Source organism: Salvelinus namaycush, unplaced genomic scaffold (genome assembly GCF_016432855.1).
Source record: "Salvelinus namaycush isolate Seneca unplaced genomic scaffold, SaNama_1.0 Scaffold2222, whole genome shotgun sequence".
Lineage (NCBI taxonomy): Eukaryota > Metazoa > Chordata > Actinopteri > Salmoniformes > Salmonidae > Salvelinus > Salvelinus namaycush.
Genome location: NW_024059034.1, coordinates 5,513 through 28,898, shown reverse-complemented (window position 1 = coordinate 28,898; position 23,386 = coordinate 5,513). Strand labels below are relative to the sequence as shown.

The 23,386-nt window shown below is 41.5% G+C and overlaps 1 protein-coding gene across 1 annotated transcript; it reads right to left on the bottom strand.

Moving 5' to 3' along the window:
• Positions 1 to 20,319: 20,319 nt before the first annotated feature.
• Positions 20,320 to 22,194, bottom strand: LOC120038498 (protein LRATD2-like). The gene is made up of 2 exons (XM_038984220.1): positions 22,011 to 22,194; positions 20,320 to 21,823 (listed from the first exon to the last, which is right to left on the bottom strand). Exon 2 carries the CDS (start codon positions 21,591 to 21,593, stop codon positions 20,760 to 20,762), a length of 834 nt encoding a protein of 277 aa, XP_038840148.1. The 5' UTR covers positions 21,594 to 21,823; positions 22,011 to 22,194; the 3' UTR covers positions 20,320 to 20,759.
• Between the last annotated feature and the right edge of the window lie 1,192 nt (positions 22,195 to 23,386).

Genomic DNA, 23,386 nt, shown 5'->3' with positions numbered 1-23,386 from the left:
AGATTGGCCTTCAATATCAACCTAATAGAATTCTTTAGACGTTTATCACTAATTTCAACCTTGTAGTGTTCAGCGATTTTCAACAGCTGTTCTTTAGTACCTAATTCTAACAATTCCTCTGATGGAAAGCGAATGAACTCATCTACATAAGACGCCATAGTCAAAAAAAATATTATCACTCTTCCCCTCTGCTGAGCACACCAGACCACAACCAGAGAAATGACAATCACCCTGAGCACCACAGAAGAGAGATGAGATACGGAGCTTCCCCAAAACCTACAATAACTCAACCCTAGTCTTCGTGCGGATTTGCGGTGGGTATTTACGCACTGTAGCCCACTGGCAAGGTAATAAACCCCCCAGCACGCTGGCAGATTCCACCAAGCCACGGATGTGCCCCCGAGACAACTGCTCAGTCCACAGACACCACACAAAAATAACAAACATTAACCATGCCCACATATTCCAAAAAGGAAACACGTCGCTAAGCCTATCAGGGGTAAAAGGCTATAGCTCCAGGTAGCAAGTTCCACTACCCTACCCAAATCTCCCACTGAGGTACACAGCCGATTACTCACCTCAGACCGATGTCCCAACAGAAAGTAGAACAAGGGTTTCCAGGCTGGGCAGGGCCCTGGAAACTAACCAATGTACTCTCTCCAACGCAGCACACAAACCAAACAACAAAGGCAACCAATACTGGGCCTATCAAACTCAAACAAAATATGCAAACCAAACACGTACCTCCACGTTCTCCCAAACCAATACGTTCAATGATCCCGGATGAGCCCCCACTTGTCACGAACCGGCTCAGAGCCCGTAACAAAAGGGAGACCACGTGGAAATAAGGAGTAACAAAATATATTTATTAGATAAAGAAACTAGGTATAATATACAATGGTGTGTGTAATCAGTAATCAGTAGTGTAAGTGAATGTTTTGCATGCATGAATGTGATAATGCAGGGTGTTGAAAGATGCTAAAACAAACAACCAAAAAAAAAAACATGAAACATAACCGAATCTATTAAGGTGTCTACATGGAGAGAGTCCCCCTCCATGAATGGGGAAGTGGTGCATTTATCCTATGACAGTGGGCCCAGGTGTTTCCCATGTAGCTGACGACCCTTCCAACTCCGCCCACCGGCATCCTAATAAGGAAACAAGAGCAAAGAGAGAGAAAACGGTAGACAGAGTGGGAGGGTCGTCACACCCCCAATTTGAGTCTTGGTTTTAACCTAACAGCCCCTCACGGACATGGAGGTAGGCCTATGGCATAACCCCTCAATTTGAGTCTTGGTTTTAACCTAACAGCCCCTCACGGACATGGAGGTAGGCCTATGGCATAACCCCTCAATTTGAGTCTTGGTTTTAACTTAACAGCCCCTCACTGACATGCAGGTAGGCCTATGGCATCACCCCTCAATTTGAGTCTTGGTTTTAACTTAACAGCCCCTCACTGACATGGAGGTAGGCCTATGGCATAACCCCTCAATTTGAGTCTTGGTTTTAACTTAACAGCCCCTCACTGACATGGAGGTAGGCCTATGGGCATAACCCCTCAATTTGAGTCTTGGTTTTAACTTAACAGTCCCTCACTGACATGAAGGTAGGACGTTTAAAGAGCGTATGTTGGGTGGAGGAATTGACCCGACAAATCTATGGATATAGCAGCCTATAGCATCATTTAGTCTGTTCGAAACAGGCGGGACTACCTCTTATTTCTTAAATAGGAAGAAATAGGCTCCGACACAAAGCCGTCTTGTTAGTCTAATTAAAATGAATTATGCCTACTTTCAGCACAACGAGCTGTCCATTTCCGAATGGTCGCCCGCGGCTACTGCTTCAAGTTGCAGCACAACAATGGAAGGTACTCGAATCTGGCGTATTGTGAGGTCAATGACTCTGATAAATACATAAAAATGGGCAAGAAACATAATTGTTTTTAATAACATCGTTTATAGTAGTAGCCAGCTGTCAAAGTTGACCTCCAGTAATCCTTCTCGTCTTCGTGCTCTCCTTGTCAAACTGAACAGAACAGCCTATAGGCTAGTCCACGTGTAAGATAGTGAATTTATTTTGGACTAGGGCCTTAATCAAAATAAATTAAATGGGAAGAAACCTTTGACTCTCGTCCTGAACTGCCATCATAGGCAGCACAGAGCACAGCCATTGGTTAGGCAACACACAGCACAGCCATTGGTTAAGCAGCACACAGCACAGCCATTGGTTAGGCAACACACAGCACAGCCATTGGTTAAGCAGCACACAGCACACAGCCATTGGTTAAGCAGCACGCAGCACAGCCATTGGTTAAGCAGCACACAGCACAGCCATTGGTTAAGCAGCACACAGCCATTGGTTAAGCAGCACACAGCACAGCCATTGGTTAAGCAGCACACAGCACAGCCATTGGTTAAGCAGAACAGCCATTGGTTAAGCAGCACACAGCACAGCCATTGGTTAAGCAGCACACAGCACAGCCATTGGTTAAGCAGCACAGCCATTGGTTAAGCAGCACAGCCATTGGTTAAGCAGCACACAGCACAGCCATTGGTTAAGCAGCACACAGCCATTGGTTAAGCAGCACACAGCACAGCCATTGGTTAAGCAGCACACAGCACAGCCATTGGTTAAGCAGCACGCAGCACAGCCATTGGTTAAGCAGCACACAGCACAGCCATTGGATCAGCAAGAGCAGAGTAGGCGGGGCTCAGGGTTGGAATATCCATTTCAGGTGTTTAATGCAGCCTAGTTTTATATAAACCAGCAGCTATCTTAGAAATATAACGTTGGCTCAGTGCTTCTCCCAGCATGCACTTCATACCCTATGGGGTATGGCTAATTTGATTGAGATCACACTAAAGAGCCGAGAGGTGAACTTGAGACTGTGCACCCAGCAGAGAATCATAGATGAGGGGCGGCATCGGGCACACATGGATAAATAGCCTAATAAGCAACTATTTTTAAAACACTGAGTAATATTTAAATTTAATCAATTACAAATTACATGACCCTCCCCTGGGCTCGATTTAAAAAAAACACTAAACCCTCCCTTGACTGAAATTGAAAAGCATGACCCTCCCCTATTTTCCTCCAGGAACCAATTCTGTAAATTTCAATCTATCCCTTAGCTGAGAGAACCCTGTATGCGGTCCCCACGGGGTCTATACCCGGACCCCACGGGGTCTAGACCCGGACCAGGTCCCCACGGGGTCTAGACCCGGGCCAGGTCCCCACGGGGTCTAGACCCGGGCCAGGTCCCCACGGGGTCTAGACCCGGGCCAGGTCCCCACGGGGTCTAGACCCGGGCCAGGTCCCCACGGGGTCTAGACCCGGGCCAGGTCCCCACGGGGTCTAGACCCGGGCCAGGTCCCCACGGGGTCTAGACCCGGACCAGGTCTACAGTAGGTCATGGGCTCCAAGCCCAATAGGGCCAGAAACAGCAACAGCTGTGCAGTCAGAGTTATCTCTCTGATGGGGAAAGGCAGTGGGAAATGTTTTATTGTTTCATGCCATCAACATTTTGTTTGAATTGCATATTGCCCCTTTAAATTGTGTTTTTGTTTTCAATCTGGCTGATGATTTCAACACTATGTTCCAGTGTGTTACTCAGTAACATTGTTAATATCTGAGCACTATGTTCTAGTGTGTTACTCAGTAACATTGTTAATATCTGAGCACTATGTTCCAGTGTGTTACTCAGTAACATTGTTAATATCTGAGCACTATGTTCTAGTGTGTTACTCAGTAACATTGTTAATCCCCTGTAATATCTGAGCACTATGTTCCAGTGTGTTACTCAGTAACATTGTTAATATCTGAGCACTATGTTCCAGTGTGTTACTCAGTAACATTGTTAATATCTGAGCACTATATTCCAGTGTGTTACTCAGTAACATTGTTAATATCTGAGCACTATGTTCCAGTGTGTTACTCAGTAACATTGTTAATATCTGAGCACTATATTCCAGTGTGTTACTCAGTAACATTGTTAATATCTGAGCACTATGTTTCAGTGTGTTACTCAGTAACATTGTTAATCTCCTGTAATATCTGAGCACTATGTTCCAGTGTGTTACTCAGTAACATTGTTAATATCTGAGCACTATGTTTCAGTGTGTTACTCAGTAACATTGTTAATCCCCTGTAATATCTGAGCACTATGTTCTAGTGTGTTACTCAGTAACATTGTTAATATCTGAGCACTATGTTCCAGTGTGTTACTCAGTAACATTGTTAATATCTGAGCACTATGTTCCAGTGTGTTACTCAGTAACATTGTTAATATCTGAGCACTATGTTCTAGTGTGTTACTCAGTAACATTGTTAATATCTGAGCACTATGTTCTGGTGTGTTACTCAGTAACATTGTTAATCCCCTGTAATATCTGAGCACTATGTTCTAGTGTGTTACTCAGTAACATTGTTAATATCTGAGCACTATGTTCCAGTGTGTTACTCAGTAACATTGTTAATATCTGAGCACTATGTTCTAGTGTGTTACTCAGTAACATTGTTAATATCTGAGCACTATGTTCCAGTGTGTTACTCAGTAACATTGTTAATATCTGAGCACTATGTTCTAGTGTGTTACTCAGTAACATTGTTAATCCCCTGTAATATCTGAGCACTATGTGCCAGTGTGTTACTCAGTAACATTGTTAATATCTGAGCACTATGTTCTAGTGTGTTACTCAGTAACATTGTTAATATCTGAGCACTATGTTCCAGTGTGTTACTCAGTAACATTGTTAATATCTGAGCACTATGTTCTAGTGTGTTACTCAGTAACATTGTTAATATCTGAGCACTATGTTCCAGTGTGTTACTCAGTAACATTGTTAATATCTGAGCACTATGTTCCAGTGTGTTACTCAGTAACATTGTTAATCCCCTGTAATATCTGAGCACTATGTGCCAGTGTGTTACTCAGTAACATTGTTAATATCTGAGCACTATGTTCTAGTGTGTTACTCAGTAACATTGTTAATATCTGAGCACTATATTCCAGTGTGTTACTCAGTAACATTGTTAATATCTGAGCACTATGTTCTAGTGTGTTACTCAGTAACATTGTTAATATCTGAGCACTATGTTCTAGTGTGTTACTCAGTAACATTGTTAATCCCCTGTAATATCTGAGCACTATGTTCCAGTGTGTTACTCAGTAACATTGTTAATATCTGAGCACTATATTCCAGTGTGTTACTCAGTAACATTGTTAATATCTGAGCACTATGTTCTAGTGTGTTACTCAGTAACATTGTTAATCCCCTGTAATATCTGAGCACTATGTGCCAGTGTGTTACTCAGTAACATTGTTAATATCTGAGCACTATGTTCTAGTGTGTTACTCAGTAACATTGTTAATATCTGAGCACTATGTTCTAGTGTGTTACTCAGTAACATTGTTAATATCTGAGCACTATGTTCTAGTGTGTTACTCAGTAACATTGTTAATATCTGAGCACTATGTTCTAGTGTGTTACTCAGTAACATTGTTAATATCTGAGCACTATGTTCTAGTGTGTTACTCAGTAACATTGTTAATATCTGAGCACTATGTTCTAGTGTGTTACTCAGTAACATTGTTAATATCTGAGCACTATGTTCTAGTGTGTTACTCAGTAACATTGTTAATATCTGAGCACTATGTTCTAGTGTGTTACTCAGTAACATTGTTAATCCCCTGTAATATCTGAGCACTATGTTCCAGTGTGTTACTCAGTAACATTGTTAATATCTGAGCACTATGTTCTAGTGTGTTACTCAGTAACATTGTTAATCCCCTGTAATATCTGAGCACTATATTCCAGTGTGTTACTCAGTAACATTGTTAATATCTGAGCACTATGTGCCAGTGTGTTACTCAGTAACATTGTTAATATCTGAGCACTATGTTCTAGTGTGTTACTCAGTAACATTGTTAATATCTGAGCACTATATTCCAGTGTGTTACTCAGTAACATTGTTAATATCTGAGCACTATGTTCTAGTGTGTTACTCAGTAACATTGTTAATCCCCTGTAATATCTGAGCACTATGTGCCAGTGTGTTACTCAGTAACATTGTTAATATCTGAGCACTATGTTCTAGTGTGTTACTCAGTAACATTGTTAATATCTGAGCACTATGTTCCAGTGTGTTACTCAGTAACATTGTTAATATCTGAGCACTATGTTCCAGTGTGTTACTCAGTAACATTGTTAATATCTGAGCACTATGTTCTAGTGTGTTACTCAGTAACATTGTTAATATCTGAGCACTATGTTCTAGTGTGTTACTCAGTAACATTGTTAATATCTGAGCACTATGTTCTAGTGTGTTACTCAGTAACATTGTTAATCCCCTGTAATATCTGAGCACTATGTTCCAGTGTGTTACTCAGTAACATTGTTAATATCTGAGCACTATGTTCTAGTGTGTTACTCAGTAACATTGTTAATCCCCTGTAATATCTGAGCACTATGTTCCAGTGTGTTACTCAGTAACATTGTTAATATCTGAGCACTATGTTCTAGTGTGTTACTCAGTAACATTGTTAATATCTGAGCACTATGTTCCAGTGTGTTACTCAGTAACATTGTTAATCTCCTGTAATATCTGAGCACTATGTTCTAGTGTGTTACTCAGTAACATTGTTAATCCCCTGTAATATCTGGGCACTATGTTCCAGTGTGTTACTCAGTAACATTGTTAATATCTGAGCACTATGTTCCAGTGTGTTACTCAGTAACATTGTTAATCTCCTGTAATATCTGAGCACTATGTTCTAGTGTGTTACTCAGTAACATTGTTAATCCCCTGTAATATCTGGGCACTATGTTCCAGTGTGTTACTCAGTAACATTGTTAATATCTGAGCACTATGTTCCAGTGTGTTACTCAGTAACATTGTTAATCCCCTGTAATATCTGGGCACTATGTTCCAGTGTGTTACTCAGTAACATTGTTAATATCTGAGCACTATGTTCCAGTGTGTTACTCAGTAACATTGTTAATCCCCTGTAATATCTGAGCACTATGTTCCAGTGTGTTACTCAGTAACATTGTTAATATCTGAGCACTATGTTCTAGTGTGTTACTCAGTAACATTGTTAATATCTGAGCACTATGTTCCAGTGTGTTACTCAGTAACATTGTTAATCCCCGAGCACTATGTTCTAGTGTGTTACTCAGTAACATTGTTAATATCTGAGCACTATGTTCGTGTGTTACTCAGTAACATTGTTAATATCTGAGCACTATGTTCTAGTGTGTTACTCAGTAACATTGTTAATATCTGAGCAGTATGTTCCAGTGTGTTACTCAGTAACATTGTTAATATCTGAGCACTATGTTCTAGTGTGTTACTCAGTAACATTGTTAATCCCCTGTAATATCTGAGCACTATGTTCCAGTGTGTTACTCAGTAACATTGTTAATCCCCTGTAATATCTGAGCACTATGTTCTAGTGTGTTACTCAGTAACATTGTTAATATCTGAGCACTATGTTCTAGTGTGTTACTCAGTAACATTGTTAATATCTGAGCACTATGTTCCAGTGTGTTACTCAGTAACATTGTTAATATCTGAGCACTATGTTCCAGTGTGTTACTCAGTAAAATTGTTAATATCTGAGCACTATGTTCTGGTGTGTTACTCAGTAACATTGTTAATATCTGAGCACTATGTTCCAGTGTGTTACTCAGTAAAATTGTTAATATCTGAGCACTATGTTCTGGTGTGTTACTCAGTAACATTGTTAATATCTGAGCACTATGTTCCAGTGTGTTACTCAGTAACATTGTTAATCCCCTGTAATATCTGGGCACTATGTTCTAGTGTGTTACTCAGTAACATTGTTCATCCCCTGTAATATCTGAGCACTATGTTCTAGTGTGTTACTCAGTAACATTGTTAATATCTGAGCACTATGTTCTAGTGTGTTACTCAGTAACATTGTTAATCCCCTGTAATATCTGAGCACTATGTTCCAGTGTGTTACTCAGTAACATTGTTAATATCTGAGCACTATGTTCCAGTGTGTTACTCAGTAACATTGTTAATCCCCTGTAATATCTGGGCACTATGTTCTAGTGTGTTACTCAGTAACATTGTTAATATCTGAGCACTATGTTCCAGTGTGTTACTCAGTAACATTGTTTATCCCCTGTAATATCTGAGCACTATGTTCCAGTGTGTTACTCAGTAACATTGTTAATATCTGAGCACTATGTTCCAGTGTGTTACTCAGTAACATTGTTAATATCTGAGCACTATGTTCTAGTGTGTTACTCAGTAACATTGTTAATATCTGAGCACTATGTTCCAGTGTGTTACTCAGTAACATTGTTAATATCTGAGCACTATGTTCCAGTGTGTTACTCAGTAACATTGTTAATATCTGAGCACTATGTTCCAGTGTGTTACTCAGTAACATTGTTAATATCTGAGCAGTATGTTCTAGTGTGTTACTCAGTAACATTGTTAATATCTGAGCACTATGTTCCAGTGTGTTACTCAGTAACATTGTTAATATCTGAGCACTATGTTCTAGTGTGTTATTCAGTAACATTGTTAATCCCCTGTAATATCTGAGCACTATGTTCCAGTGTGTTACTCAGTAACATTGTTAATATCTGAGCACTATGTTCTAGTATGTTACTCAGTAACATTTTTAATATCTGAGCACTATGTTCCAGTGTGTTACTCAGTAACATTGTTAATCCCCTGTAATATCTGGGCACTATGTTCCAGTGTGTTACTCAGTCACATTGTTAATCCCCTGTAATATCTGAGCACTATGTTCCAGTGTGTTTGTTACGGATACAAGTGTTCTGTGTGTATCCTGTGTGTATTTCTTTTCTCTCCTTCTCCCCTACTCACAGGTGACAATAATCATTCCCCAATCAGTCAGCAATCAGTCGCTAATCGGAAGACACCTGCTCCTTTTCCCTTACCCAATCACAGTCCTTTTCCCTTGGTTTAAAACCCCTGTCAGTTGTTTTCTCCCCAGCTCAATCTCTTTGTAACATGCCTTCTGTCTGTAGATCGCTTGTGTGTTTGCAGCTACATGTCACTTTGTCCCCACCTGTGAGTATTGTTTTGGTTATGGTGTTTGAGTGTTTGTTTGATGGTGGGAAAAGGGGGTAACCAGACAAGTCGCCCTTGGGCTACACTACCCGTAGTTAAACATTGTTAAAAACACTAGTTAGAACTGGGCGGACCACCCCCTGTATTTTTGGTTAGTTAGTTAGCTGTTTGTGAAATAGGCTAGTCTAGCTTAGGGGTGTTTTTGAATTATTATTCTTTCATTCCTTGGGTCCCGCTCAGCCCCTTTTCCTGCTCCCCCCCCATTTACCGTGTGTTTATAAATAAACATTTAGTGTTTGACGGTAATTAAGTTGTCTGTGTTATTTGTTCTCACTGTTACGTTTTCACTACTATAATTTGCATGAGTTGTGTTACGGGTCCCATTACCATCCCCCCTAGACTGTCGGGCCAAAGGGATTCGTAACAGTGTTACTCAGTAACATTGTTAATCCCCTGTAATATCTGGGCACTATGTTCCAGTGTGTTACTCAGTAACATTGTTAATATCTGAGCACTATGTTCCAGTGTGTTACTCAGTAACATTGTTAATCCCCTGTAATATCTGAGCACTATGTTCTAGTGTGTTACTCAGTAACATTGTTAATCCCCTGTAATATCTGAGCACTATGTTCTAGTGTGTTACTCAGTAACATTGTTAATCCCCTGTAATATCTGAGCACTATGTTCCAGTGTGTTACTCAGTAACATTGTTAATATCTGAGCACTATGTTCTAGTGTGTTACTCAGTAACATTGTTAATATCTGAGCACTATGTTCTAGTGTGTTACTCAGTAACATTGTTAATATCTGAGCACTATGTTCCAGTGTGTTACTCAGTAACATTGTTAATATCTGAGCACTATGTTGTAGTGTGTTACTCAGTAACATTGTTAATCCCCTGTAATATCTGAGCACTATGTTCCAGTGTGTTACTCAGTAACATTGTTAATATCTGAGCACTATGTTCTAGTGTGTTACTCAGTAACATTGTTAATATCTGAGCACTATGTTCTAGTGTGTTACTCAGTAACATTGTTAATATCTGAGCACTATGTTCCAGTGTGTTACTCAGTAACATTGTTAATATCTGAGCACTATGTTCTAGTGTGTTACTCAGTAACATTGTTAATATCTGAGCACTATGTTCCAGTGTGTTACTCAGTAACATTGTTAATATCTGAGCACTATGTTCTAGTGTGTTACTCAGTAACATTGTTAATATCTGAGCACTATGTTCCAGTGTGTTACTCAGTAACATTGTTCATCCCCTGTAATATCTGAGCACTATGTTCTAGTGTGTTACTCAGTAACATTGTTAATATCTGAGCACTATGTTCCAGTGTGTTACTCAGTAACATTGTTAATATCTGAGCACTATGTTCTAGTGTGTTACTCAGTAACATTGTTAATCCCCTGTAATATCTGAGCACTATGTTCCAGTGTGTTATTCAGTAACATTGTTAATATCTGAGCACTATGTTCTAGTGTGTTACTCAGTAACATTGTTAATATCTGAGCACTATGTTCCAGTGTGTTACTCAGTAACATTGTTAATCCCCTGTAATATCTGAGCACTATGTTCCAGTGTGTTACTCAGTAACATTGTTAATATCTGAGCACTATGTTCTAGTGTGTTACTCAGTAACATTGTTAATATCTGAGCACTATGTTCTAGTGTGTTACTCAGTAACATTGTTAATATCTGGGCACTATGTTCCAGTGTGTTACTCAGTAACATTGTTAATATCTGAGCACTATGTTCCAGTGTGTTACTCAGTAACATTGTTAATATCTGAGCACTATGTTCTAGTGTGTTACTCAGTAACATTGTTAATCCCCTGTAATATCTGAGCACTATGTTCCAGTGTGTTACTCAGTAACATTGTTAATCCCCTGTAATATCTGAGCACTATGTTCCAGTGTGTTACTCAGTAACATTGTTCATCCCCTGTAATATCTGAGCACTATATTCCAGTGTGTTACTCAGTAACATTGTTAATATCTGAGCACTATGTTCTAGTGTGTTACTCAGTAACATTGTTAATCCCCTGTAATATCTGAGCACTATGTTCCAGTGTGTTACTCAGTAACATTGTTCATCCCCTGTAATATCTGAGCACTATATTCCAGTGTGTTACTCAGTAACATTGTTCATCCCCTGTAATATCTGAGCACTATATTCCAGTGTGTTACTCAGTAACATTGTTAATATCTGAGCACTATGTTCTAGTGTGTTACTCAGTAACATTGTTAATATCTGAGCACTATGTTGTAGTGTGTTACTCAGTAACATTGTTAATCCCCTGTAATATCTGAGCACTATGTTCCAGTGTGTTACTCAGTAACATTGTTAATATCTGAGCACTATGTTCTAGTGTGTTACTCAGTAACATTGTTAATCCCCTGTAATATCTGAGCACTATGTGCCAGTGTGTTACTCAGTAACATTGTTAATATCTGAGCACTATGTTCTAGTGTGTTACTCAGTAACATTGTTAATATCTGAGCACTATGTTCCAGTGTGTTACTCAGTAACATTGTTAATATCTGAGCACTATGTTCCAGTGTGTTACTCAGTAACATTGTTAATATCTGAGCACTATGTTCTAGTGTGTTACTCAGTAACATTGTTAATATCTGAGCACTATGTTCTAGTGTGTTACTCAGTAACATTGTTAATATCTGAGCACTATGTTCCAGTGTGTTACTCAGTAACATTGTTAATATCTGAGCACTATGTTCTAGTGTGTTACTCAGTAACATTGTTAATATCTGAGCACTATGTTCTAGTGTGTTACTCAGTAACATTGTTAATATCTGAGCACTATGTTCTAGTGTGTTACTCAGTAACATTGTTAATATCTGAGCACTATGTTCCAGTGTGTTACTCAGTAACATTGTTAATATCTGAGCACTATGTTCTAGTGTGTTACTCAGTAACATTGTTAATATCTGAGCACTATGTTCTAGTGTGTTACTCAGTAACATTGTTAATATCTGAGCACTATGTTCCAGTGTGTTACTCAGTAACATTGTTAATATCTGAGCACTATGTTCTAGTGTGTTACTCAGTAACATTGTTAATATCTGAGCACTATGTTCTAGTGTGTTACTCAGTAACATTGTTAATATCTGAGCACTATGTTCCAGTGTGTTACTCAGTAACATTGTTAATCTCCTGTAATATCTGAGCACTATGTTCTAGTGTGTTACTCAGTAACATTGTTAATCCCCTGTAATATCTGGGCACTATGTTCCAGTGTGTTACTCAGTAACATTGTTAATATCTGAGCACTATGTTCCAGTGTGTTACTCAGTAACATTGTTAATCTCCTGTAATATCTGAGCACTATGTTCTAGTGTGTTACTCAGTAACATTGTTAATCCCCTGTAATATCTGGGCACTATGTTCCAGTGTGTTACTCAGTAACATTGTTAATATCTGAGCACTATGTTCTAGTGTGTTACTCAGTAACATTGTTAATCCCCTGTAATATCTGGGCACTATGTTCCAGTGTGTTACTCAGTAACATTGTTAATATCTGAGCACTATGTTCCAGTGTGTTACTCAGTAACATTGTTAATCCCCTGTAATATCTGAGCACTATGTTCTAGTGTGTTACTCAGTAACATTGTTAATATCTGAGCACTATGTTCTAGTGTGTTACTCAGTAACATTGTTAATATCTGAGCACTATGTTCTAGTGTGTTACTCAGTAACATTGTTAATATCTGAGCACTATGTTCTAGTGTGTTACTCAGTAACATTGTTAATATCTGAGCACTATGTTCCAGTGTGTTACTCAGTAACATTGTTAATATCTGAGCACTATATTCCAGTGTGTTACTCAGTAACATTGTTAATATCTGAGCACTATGTTCTAGTGTGTTACTCAGTAACATTGTTAATATCTGAGCACTATGTTCTAGTGTGTTACTCAGTAACATTGTTAATATCTGAGCACTATGTTCCAGTGTGTTACTCAGTAACATTGTTAATCCCCTGTAATATCTGAGCACTATGTTCTAGTGTGTTACTCAGTAACATTGTTAATATCTGAGCACTATGTTCTAGTGTGTTACTCAGTAACATTGTTAATATCTGAGCACTATGTTCTAGTGTGTTACTCAGTAACATTGTTAATATCTGAGCAGTATGTTCCAGTGTGTTACTCAGTAACATTGTTAATCCCCTGTAATATCTGAGCACTATGTTCTAGTGTGTTACTCAGTAACATTGTTAATATCTGAGCACTATGTTCCAGTGTGTTACTCAGTAACATTGTTAATATCTGAGCACTATGTTCTAGTGTGTTACTCAGTAACATTGTTAATCCCCTGTAATATCTGAGCACTATGTTCTGGTGTGTTACTCAGTAACATTGTTAATATCTGAGCACTATGTTCCAGTGTGTTACTCAGTAACATTGTTAATCCCCTGTAATATCTGAGCACTATGTTCCAGTGTGTTACTCAGTAACATTGTTAATATCTGAGCACTATGTTCCAGTGTGTTACTCAGTAACATTGTTAATATCTGAGCACTATGTTCCAGTGTGTTACTCAGTAACATTGTTAATATCTGAGCACTATGTTCTAGTGTGTTACTCAGTAACATTGTTAATATCTGAGCACTATGTTCCAGTGTGTTACTCAGTAACATTGTTAATATCTGAGCACTATGTTCTAGTGTGTTACTCAGTAACATTGTTAATCCCCTGTAATATCTGAGCACTATGTTCCAGTGTGTTACTCAGTAACATTGTTAATATCTGAGCACTATGTTCTAGTGTGTTACTCAGTAACATTGTTAATATCTGAGCACTATGTTCTAGTGTGTTACTCAGTAACATTGTTCATCCCCTGTAATATCTGAGCACTATATTCCAGTGTGTTACTCAGTAACATTGTTAATATCTGAGCACTATGTTCCAGTGTGTTACTCAGTAACATTGTTAATCCCCTGTAATATCTGATAACAGTTTGCGTCTGGACTGCAGGAGCACGTGGTATTTCACATTTCAGTCGGTCAGCGTCAGTGATGTTTAGCATTCAAATGCACAACAGTATAGAACAACATATATATGTGATTAGTCTGTGTTCTGACCACAGAGAAAAGGAGGAATGCAAATGCCTATACAGACGTCCTATCCAATAACAGAGCCAGGAAATCTCTCCTATCTCCCACAGGGCCTCACCTGCAGCAAAACAACTAAAGCACTGAGGGTGTTCGATTCATCTCACCGGGGAGCGCGTGTAAACATGTTTTACACAGGCTGAAAGTTGATTGCATTAGTGGGTGTGAGCCGATGACGTGACGGGCCTGGTCAGCGATGACGCGACGGGCCTTTACCCCGGATCAACCCTGGCCAGCGATGACGCGACGGGCCTTTACCCCTGATCAACCCTGGTCAGCGATGACGTGACGGGCCTTTACCCCTGATCAACCCTGGCCAGCGATGACGTGACGGGCCTTTACCCCTGATCAACCCTGGCCAGCGATGACGTGACGGGCCTTTACCCCGGATCAACCCTGGTCAGCGATGACGTGACGGGCCTTTACCCCTGATCAACCCTGGCCAGCGATGACGCGACGGGCCTTTACCCCTGATCAACCCTGGCCAGCGATGACGTGACGGGCCTTTACCCCTGATCAACCCTGGTCAGCGATGACGTGACGGGCCTTTACCCCTGATCAACCCTGGTCAGCGATGACGTGACGGGCCTTTACCCCTGATCAACCCTGGTCAGCGATGACGTGACGGGCCTTTACCCCTGATCAACCCTGGTCAGCGATGACGTGACGGGCCTTTACCCCTGATCAACCCTGGTCAGCGATGACGCGACGGGCCTTTACCCCTGATCAACCCTGGCCAGCGATGACGTGACGGGCCTTTACCCCTGATCAACCCTGGTCAGCGATGACGTGACGGGCCTTTACCCCTGATCAACCCTGGCCAGCGATGACGTGACGGGCCTTTACCCCTGATCAACCCTGGTCAGCGATGACGCGACGGGCCTTTACCCCTGATCAACCCTGGCCAGCGATGACGTGACGGGCCTTTACCCCTGATCAACCCTGGCCAGCGATGACGTGACGGGCCTTTACCCCTGATCAACCCTGGCCAGCGATGACGCGACGGGCCTTTACCCCTGATCAACCCTGGCCAGCGTAAAAATAAGTCCCTCATTTTTATCTCAACGCAAATACAACACTGGAAAACAAACAAGAGCTGGGTCGCTCCCACCACGTGACTTAGAATGCTTCAGGCATCACTCTTGACTACAGGGATAACGAGGCCTCAGCGGTTGGCTGTGCAAGTGTGTGTGTGTGTGCAAAACAATCACCGCTCAAAACTAGCTAAAGGAAAAGCAACAGCATTAGAATTCAGAGAAGCAGTCACACACACACACACGGTGAAAACAGAGATTACCTTTGTTAGAGGAAGCAGATAAATGTTCTGCCTTTGTGTAGTAATCCAGGCAGGCTGTTGTAACACGTTTCTGGGCCTCTGCTGACAGGCAGAAAGGTGCTTGGTAAGCTTTGTAACTAATCACCTTTGCACAACATAACACTTTGTGCAACAATCCTGCTTAAAGCAAAACTAACAACCCGGATGTCAACAAAGGAACAGCACAAACTAGTTGAACATCTTGAACTGAATACCTTGAGGGGTGAAGGTTTAAACCAGAATACCTTGAGGGGTGAAGGTTTAAACCAGAATACCTTGAGGGGTGAAGGTTTAAACCAGAATACCTTGAGGGGTGAAGGTTTAAACCAGAATGCCTTGAGGGGTGAAGGTTTAAATCAGAATGCCTTGAGGGGTGAAGGTTTAAACAGAATACCTTGAGGGGTGAAGGTTTAAACCAGAATACCTTGAGGGGTGAAGGTTTAAACCAGAATACCTTGAGGGGTGAAGGTTTAAACCAGAATACCTTGAGGGGTGAAGGTTTAAACCAGAATACCTTGAGGGGTGAAGGTTTAAACCAGAATACCTTGAGGGGTGAAGGTTTAAACCAGAATACCTTGAGGGGTGAAGGTTTAAACCAGAATACCTTGAGGGGTGAAGGTTTAAACCAGAATACCTTGAGGGGTGAAGGTTTAAACCAGAATACCTTGAGGGGTGAAGGTTTAAACCAGAATACCTTGAGGGGTGAAGGTTTAAACCAGAATACCTTGAGGGGTGAAGGTTTAAACCAGAATACCTTGAGGGGTGAAGGGTTAAACCAGAATACCTTGAGGGGTGAAGGGTTAAACAGAATACCTTGAGGGGTGAAGGTTTAAACAGAATACCTTGAGGGGTGAAGGTTTAAACCAGAATACCTTGAGGGGTTAAACCAGAATACCTTGAGGGGTTAAACCAGAATACCTTGAGGGGTTAAACCAGAATACCTTGAGGGGTTAAACCAGAATACCTTGAGGAGTTAAACCAGAATACCTTGAGGAGTTAAACCAGAATACCTTGAGGAGTTAAACCAGAATACCTTGAGGAGTTAAACCAGAATACCTTGAGGAGTTAAACCAGAATACCTTGAGGGGTTAACCAGAATACCTTGAGGGGTTAAAGGTTAACCAGAATACCTTGAGGGGTTAAAGGTTAACCAGAATACCTTGAGGGGTTAAAGGTTAACCAGAATACCTTGAGGGGTTAAAGGTTAACCAGAATACCTTGAGGGGTTAAAGGTTAACCAGAATACCTTGAGGGGTTAAAGGTTAACCAGAATACCTTGAGGGGTTAAAGGGTTTTGGGAGATAGCGAAGCAGCATTCAAGATGTCGGAGGTTATTCAGATATTCTGGAGGTTGAATCAACATGTATCACTGCCCCAGTTCACCTTGTTTCCACCTATAATGGAACACCTGTGGAAGACAATCACAGGGAACATGTTGGAATGGTTATGTAGTGGATGGAATGACTCCTGCTTAGGGAGATAAAGGAATGACTCCTGCTTAGGGAGATAAAGGAATGACTCCTGCTTAGGGAGATAAAGGAATGACTCCTGCTTAGGGAGATAAAGGAATGACTCCTGCTTAGGGAGATAAAGGAATGACTCCTGCTTAGGGAGATAAAGTAAAGGAATGACTCCTGCTTAGGGAGATAAAGGAATGAAATGACTCCTGCTTAGGGAGATAAAGGAATGACTCCTGCTTAGGGAGATAAAGTAATGAAATGACTCCTGCTTTAGGGAGATAAAGGAATGACTCCTGCTTAGGGAGATAAAGGAATGACTCCTGCTTAGGGAGATAAAGGAATGACTCCTGCTTAGGGAGATAAAGGAATGAAATGACTCCTGCTTAGGGAGATAAAGGAATGACTCCTGCTTAGGGAGATAAAGTAATGAAATGACTCCTGCTTAGGGAGATAAAGGAATGAAATGACTCCTGCTTAGGGAGATAAAGGAATGACTCCTGCTTAGGGAGATAAAGTAATGAAATGACTCCTGCTTTAGGGAGATAAAGGAATGACTCCTGCTTAGGGAGATAAAGGAATGAAATGACTCCTGCTTAGGGAGATAAAGTAATGAAATGACTCCTGCTTAGGGAGATAAAGGAATAACTCCTGCTTAGGGAGATAAAGGAATGATTCCTGCTTAGGGAGATAAAGGAATGATTCCTGCTTAGGGAGATAAAGGAATGATTCCTGCTTAGGGAGATAAAGGAATGACTCCTGCTTAGGGAGATAAAGGAATGACTCCTGCTTAGGGAGATAAAGGAATGACTCCTGCTTAGGGAGATAAAGGAATGACATGACTCCTGCTTAGGGAGATAAAGTAAAGGAATGACTCCTGCTTAGGGAGATAAAGTAAAGGAAAGACTCCTGCTTAGGGAGATAAAGTAAAGGAATGACTCCTGCTTAGGGAGATAAAGGAATGATTCCTGCTTAGGGAGATAAAGGAATGACTCCTGCTTAGGGAGATAAAGGAATGACTCCTGCTTAGGGAGATAAAGGAATGACTCCTGCTTAGGGAGATAAAGGAATGACTCCTGCTTAGGGAGATAAAGGAATGACTCCTGCTTAGGGAGATAAAGGAATGACTCCTGCTTAGGGAGATAAAGGAATTACTCCTGCTTAGGGAGATAAAGGAATGACTCCTGCTTAGGGAGATAAAGGAATGACATGACTCCTGCTTAGGGAGATAAAGTAAAGGAATGACTCCTGCTTAGGGAGATAAAGGAAAGGAAAGACTCCTGCTTAGGGAGATAAAGTAATGACATGACTCCTGCTTAGGGAGATAAAGTAAAGGAATGACTCCTGCTTAGGGAGATAAAGTAAAGGAATGACTCCTGCTTTAGGGAGATAAAGGAATGACTCCTGCTTAGGGAGATAAAGTAAAGGAAAGACTCCTGCTTAGGGAGATAAAGTTATGAAATTACTCCTGCTTAGGGAGATAAAGGAATGACTCCTGCTTAGGGAGATAAAGTAAAGGAAAGACTCCTGCTTAGGGAGATAAAGTTATGAAATTACTCCTGCTTAGGGAGATAAAGTAAAGGAACGACTCCTGCTTAGGGAGATAAAGTAATGAATAGACTCCTGCTTTAGGGAGATAAAGTAATGAAATGACTCCTGCTTTAGGGAGATAAAGTAATGAAATGACTCCTGCTTAGGGAGATAAAGTAATGGAATGACTCCTGCTTTAGGGAGATAAAGTAATGGAATGACTCCTGCTTTAGGGAGATAAAGTAATGGAATGACTCCTGCTTTAGGGAGATAAAGTAATGAAATGACTCCTGCTTAGGGAGATAAAGTAATGAAATGACTCCTGCTTTAGGGAGATAAAGTAATGAAATGACTCCTGCTTAGGGAGATAAAGGAATGACTCCTGCTTAGGGAGATACAGTAAAGGAATGCCCTGACGTTGGTGTGAATGCAAAACTACACTATACTATATAACTATACAGTACCAGCAATCAATGTCTTCAATTAAGAAAACCTAGAAATACATTTACCCTTTGCAGTTGACCAATCAATGACTAGTGTTGTAAGAAAATATGCATTTAGGTTAAATAGATATTTATTTCCATATATTTCCTCATTACAAACATTCACTTCCAAAACTAAAAATAATAATAAAATGGTTAAAAAACCCATGAAATCAATCATTGACTCAATTAAAGTGCAGCCAGTAGACGTCCCAAATGACACCCTATATAGTAGTGCACTACATTTGACAAGGGACCATAGGGCTCTGGCCATTAGTAGTGCACTATATAGGGAGCCATTTGGAACACACAGAGTTGTGGTTGTGAATACAATAACCAGTCAGACAGGTCAGAAAGGGAATCATAAAGCCACAGTAGAGAATCTGGAAAGTGAAATGTCACATGGATCGCATGCTCCCTCTCCATTGGTCTAAAACACCAGGGGTTGTACAGTAGCATGTTCTGCTCCCTCTCCATTGGTCTAAAACACCAGGGTTGTACAGGAGCATGTTCTGCTCCCTCTCCATTGGTCTAAAACACCAGGGGTTGTACAGTAGCATGTTGTGCAACAGCCAGATATGATAGGCTATAGGAAAGCCTTTGCTCCTCTTCAGATTGGTAGAAAACAACAGTGACCAGTCCGTGGGACGACATTAAGCTACACTGAACAAAAATATAAAAAACGCAACATGTAAAGTGTTGTTCCCGTGTTTCATGAGCTGAAATAAAAGAGACAAGAAATGTTTCATACAAACATTTTTGGCACAAATCTGTTTACATCCCTGTTAGTGAACATTTCTCCTTAGCCAAGATAATCCATTCACCTCTCAGGTGTGGCATATCAAGAAGCTGATTAAACAGCATAATTACACAGGTGCACCTTGTGCTGGGGACAATAAAAGGCCACTAAAAAAAAAGTGCAGTTGTGTCACACAACACAATGTTCACATGTCTCAAGTTGAGGGGGCACGCACTTGGCATGCTGACTGCAGGAATGTCCACCAGAGCTGTTGTCAGAGAATTACATTTTGATTTCTCTAACATAACCAACATCTAACGTTGTTTTTAGAGAATTTGGCAGTATGTCCAACCAGCCTCAAAAACCGCAGACCACGTGTATGGCGTCGTGTGGGCGGTTTACGGACGTCAACGTTGTGAACAGAGTGCCCCGTGGTGGCGGTGGGGTTATGGTATGGGGCAGGCATAAACTACGGACAACGAACACAATTGCATTTTATCGAGGGCAATTTGAATGGACAGAGATACCATGACGAGATCCTGAGGCTCATTGTGAGGCCCATTCTTTAAATTTTTTTTTTTAGATATCTGTGACCAACAGATGCATATTTGTTTACATCCATTAGTGAACATTAGGCCCTAAATCCATATACTAGAGCCTAATCAATGTATTTAAATTGACTGTTTTCCTTATATGAACCGTAACTCAGTAAATTGCTTGAAATTGTTGCATGTTGAGTTTATATTTTTGTTCAGTGTAGATGGGAATGTTTGTGGGTTTCAAGGTGTCCGTCTTATCTCAAGGTATAAACTGTTGGTCAATTAATGCACTTTATTGGTTCAGTTGTTACTTCATCTCAAACCAATAGAAATGCGTTGGTATGCGTAAAAAGGCGCACGGCATTGCGCCAAAAACAAAATAGGATTTCCAACAGTGTTCTAGTCACGTAGGCTCCTGTATCCTAAAGCTGAACGCTGCCCAAGTCCTCCACTGGACAGTACCGTCAGTTTCTCTTGTGGTCTTTCAGTTTACACTCTGATGAAAGCCGTCCTTCATTTCAGCATCAGTTGAGTTGAGGTGGTTCGCTAACTCTTGCGTCACCGCATCTCTGCCTATCTGATCGTTTCTCCTCTTCTCCATGATCAAGTCGTCAAAACTCTGAAATTCAAGGACGTGACTTTTCTTTTCAGAAAAAAGCATTTTCAACCTGTAGGGCTGCTTTCCGATACGGAGCTCTCCTCCTATCTTGAATTCCCTCTTCCCGAACCTGCACCACGCAGCAAAACACTCTGAGTTTCTCCAGGACAGCTCTCTGTCTCGCGTTCCGACTTGCTGCATCGCGTTCTGCACCACCACCTCGGGAGGCAGAGCGCGGAATTTATACAGCTCGTTTACTATCCTGCCTCTCTTTCCCTGACTGGCATCTGTCAGGAAATTATTCTTAATTTCAGCCCGGTGCAGGTGAACGACCTGAAAGTCGCCCACGTACACAACCCAGTGAGGGTACTGGCCCGTAGCCACGAACTCCACCAAATCCCCCGGTATACACTTGTTCAAAAGATTCTCTGTCGAATACGTGCACATATCAGATAGTTTGAGATTTTTCTCGTACACAGATTCGTCACGGTAGTACACAACACACTCCAACTCGTTGCAGTTATCGTATTGTTTCTCTTCCTCGTTCTGGTTCCGGTCCGGTCCGTCAATACGTTCCTCTTGTTCGTCGTCGTCTGCTGAGAAGATATAGGACACTCCGATCCGGGGCCCCAGCTCATCCTCCGTGTCAAACCCGTTCGGATCTGCGGTCGGAACATTGTCATAACTCAGATGTGTCAGTTTCTCAACCTGGCTACCCATGCTACTTCCAGGTGGGTGGTGACAACAACAAAATAAAAAAAATGACACGTTTCCACCTGTTCCAGGCGCGGAGGTGGTGAGGTCGGGTGTTTTAAGGTAGGAAACGTAACACGACCGGTAATTCGAACCGGGCAGGACTGATTTCAAAGTGTGGGACGGTTCCAATCCATCATGAAATGCTTCCGGTCAAAAAAGACGATACCGGGATAATGTCCAAAAGAGATATTAACCTGGTGGAAAAAAGAGAAACACGTTTTGAGTTTTTAAAATGTCCAAGTCGGTGATATTTTGACATTGTCCCGTCAAACTCTTTGGGAGTAGTAGACCAACATTACAAAACAGGTGTATGCACCTGTTTAAACCGGTTATAGCGTGCATTTTAAGTCAAGGAAAGAAACGGCGTTTTTTTTTACTCACCCCACAGGTCTTGTAGATATTGAAAGTACATCACCGACGAGCCCATGTGTTATTATCGTCCACAGGAAACGACATATAACTGACTACAGCTTGTTTTCCGTCTCCCTTCTCAGAAGACTATCGGAGTCTCCAGCTATACGCGACGGTTTCTGTGTGACCTGAAACTACTGGCGTGTTGCAGGGAGCCTCACAACGGCTTTATGTACAAGGGCTTGTCTCTTAAAGAGACAGCGCACATTTATTACGTCCAACAAGTGATACCCACTTGACCCACGTCCCTATACTCGTGCATTACTTCCTATTTGTTTCCCTTCTCCTTTATCGTTGGGGCAAAACCGACGTGGGGTTTACGTAGAGAGAGTACTGATATAAATCACTAGCTTGCCCTGCATGATGGGATACTAAATTATACACACACACACACAAACAGTTCTGTGCATATTCATTTTGAACGCCATTCTGTTGGCTGGATTCGTGAAAACCTTACCAACAGGAAGCACTACCCAAGTGTTGTAATGATGAATTGTCCCAGTGCCAGACTAGTGATAGACTAGTGTCCTGTCCAGGGGGTGTACTGGTACATCAAGCTGTCTCACACTACGGAAACAGGAGATAGACTAGTGTCCTGTCCAGGGGGTGTCCTGGTACATCAAGCTGTCTCACACTACGGAAACAGGAGATAGACTAGTGTCCTGTCCAGGGGGTGTACTGGTACATCAAGCTGTCTCACACTACGGAAACAGGAGATAGACTAGTGTCCTGTCCAGGGGGTGTACTGGTACATCAAGCTGTCTCACTACAGTAACAGGATATAGACTAGTGTCCTGTCCAGGGGGTGTCCTGGTACATCAAGCTGCCTCACTACAGTAACAGGAGATAGACTAGTGTCCTGTCCAGGGGGTGTACTGGTACATCAAGCTGCCTCACACTACAGAAACAGGAGATAGACTAGTGTCCTGTCCAGGGGGTGTCCTGGTACATCAAGCTGTCTCACTACAGAAACAGGATATAGACTAGTGTCCTGTCCAGGGGGTGTCCTGGTACATCAAGCTGCCTCACACTACAGAAACAGGAGATAGACTAGTGTCCTGTCCAGGGGGTGTCCTGGTACATCAAGCTGCCTCACTACAGAAACAGGAGATAGACTAGTGTCCTGTCCAGGGGGTGTCCTGGTACATCAAGCTGCCTCACACTACAGAAACAGGAGATAGACTAGTGTCCTGTCCAGGGGGTGTCCTGGTACATCAAGCTGCCTCACACTACAGAAACAGGAGATAGACTAGTGTCCTGTCCAGGGGGTGTCCTGGTACATCAAGCTGCCTCACTACAGAAACAAGAGATAGACTAGTGTCCTGTCCAGGGGGTGTCCTGGTACA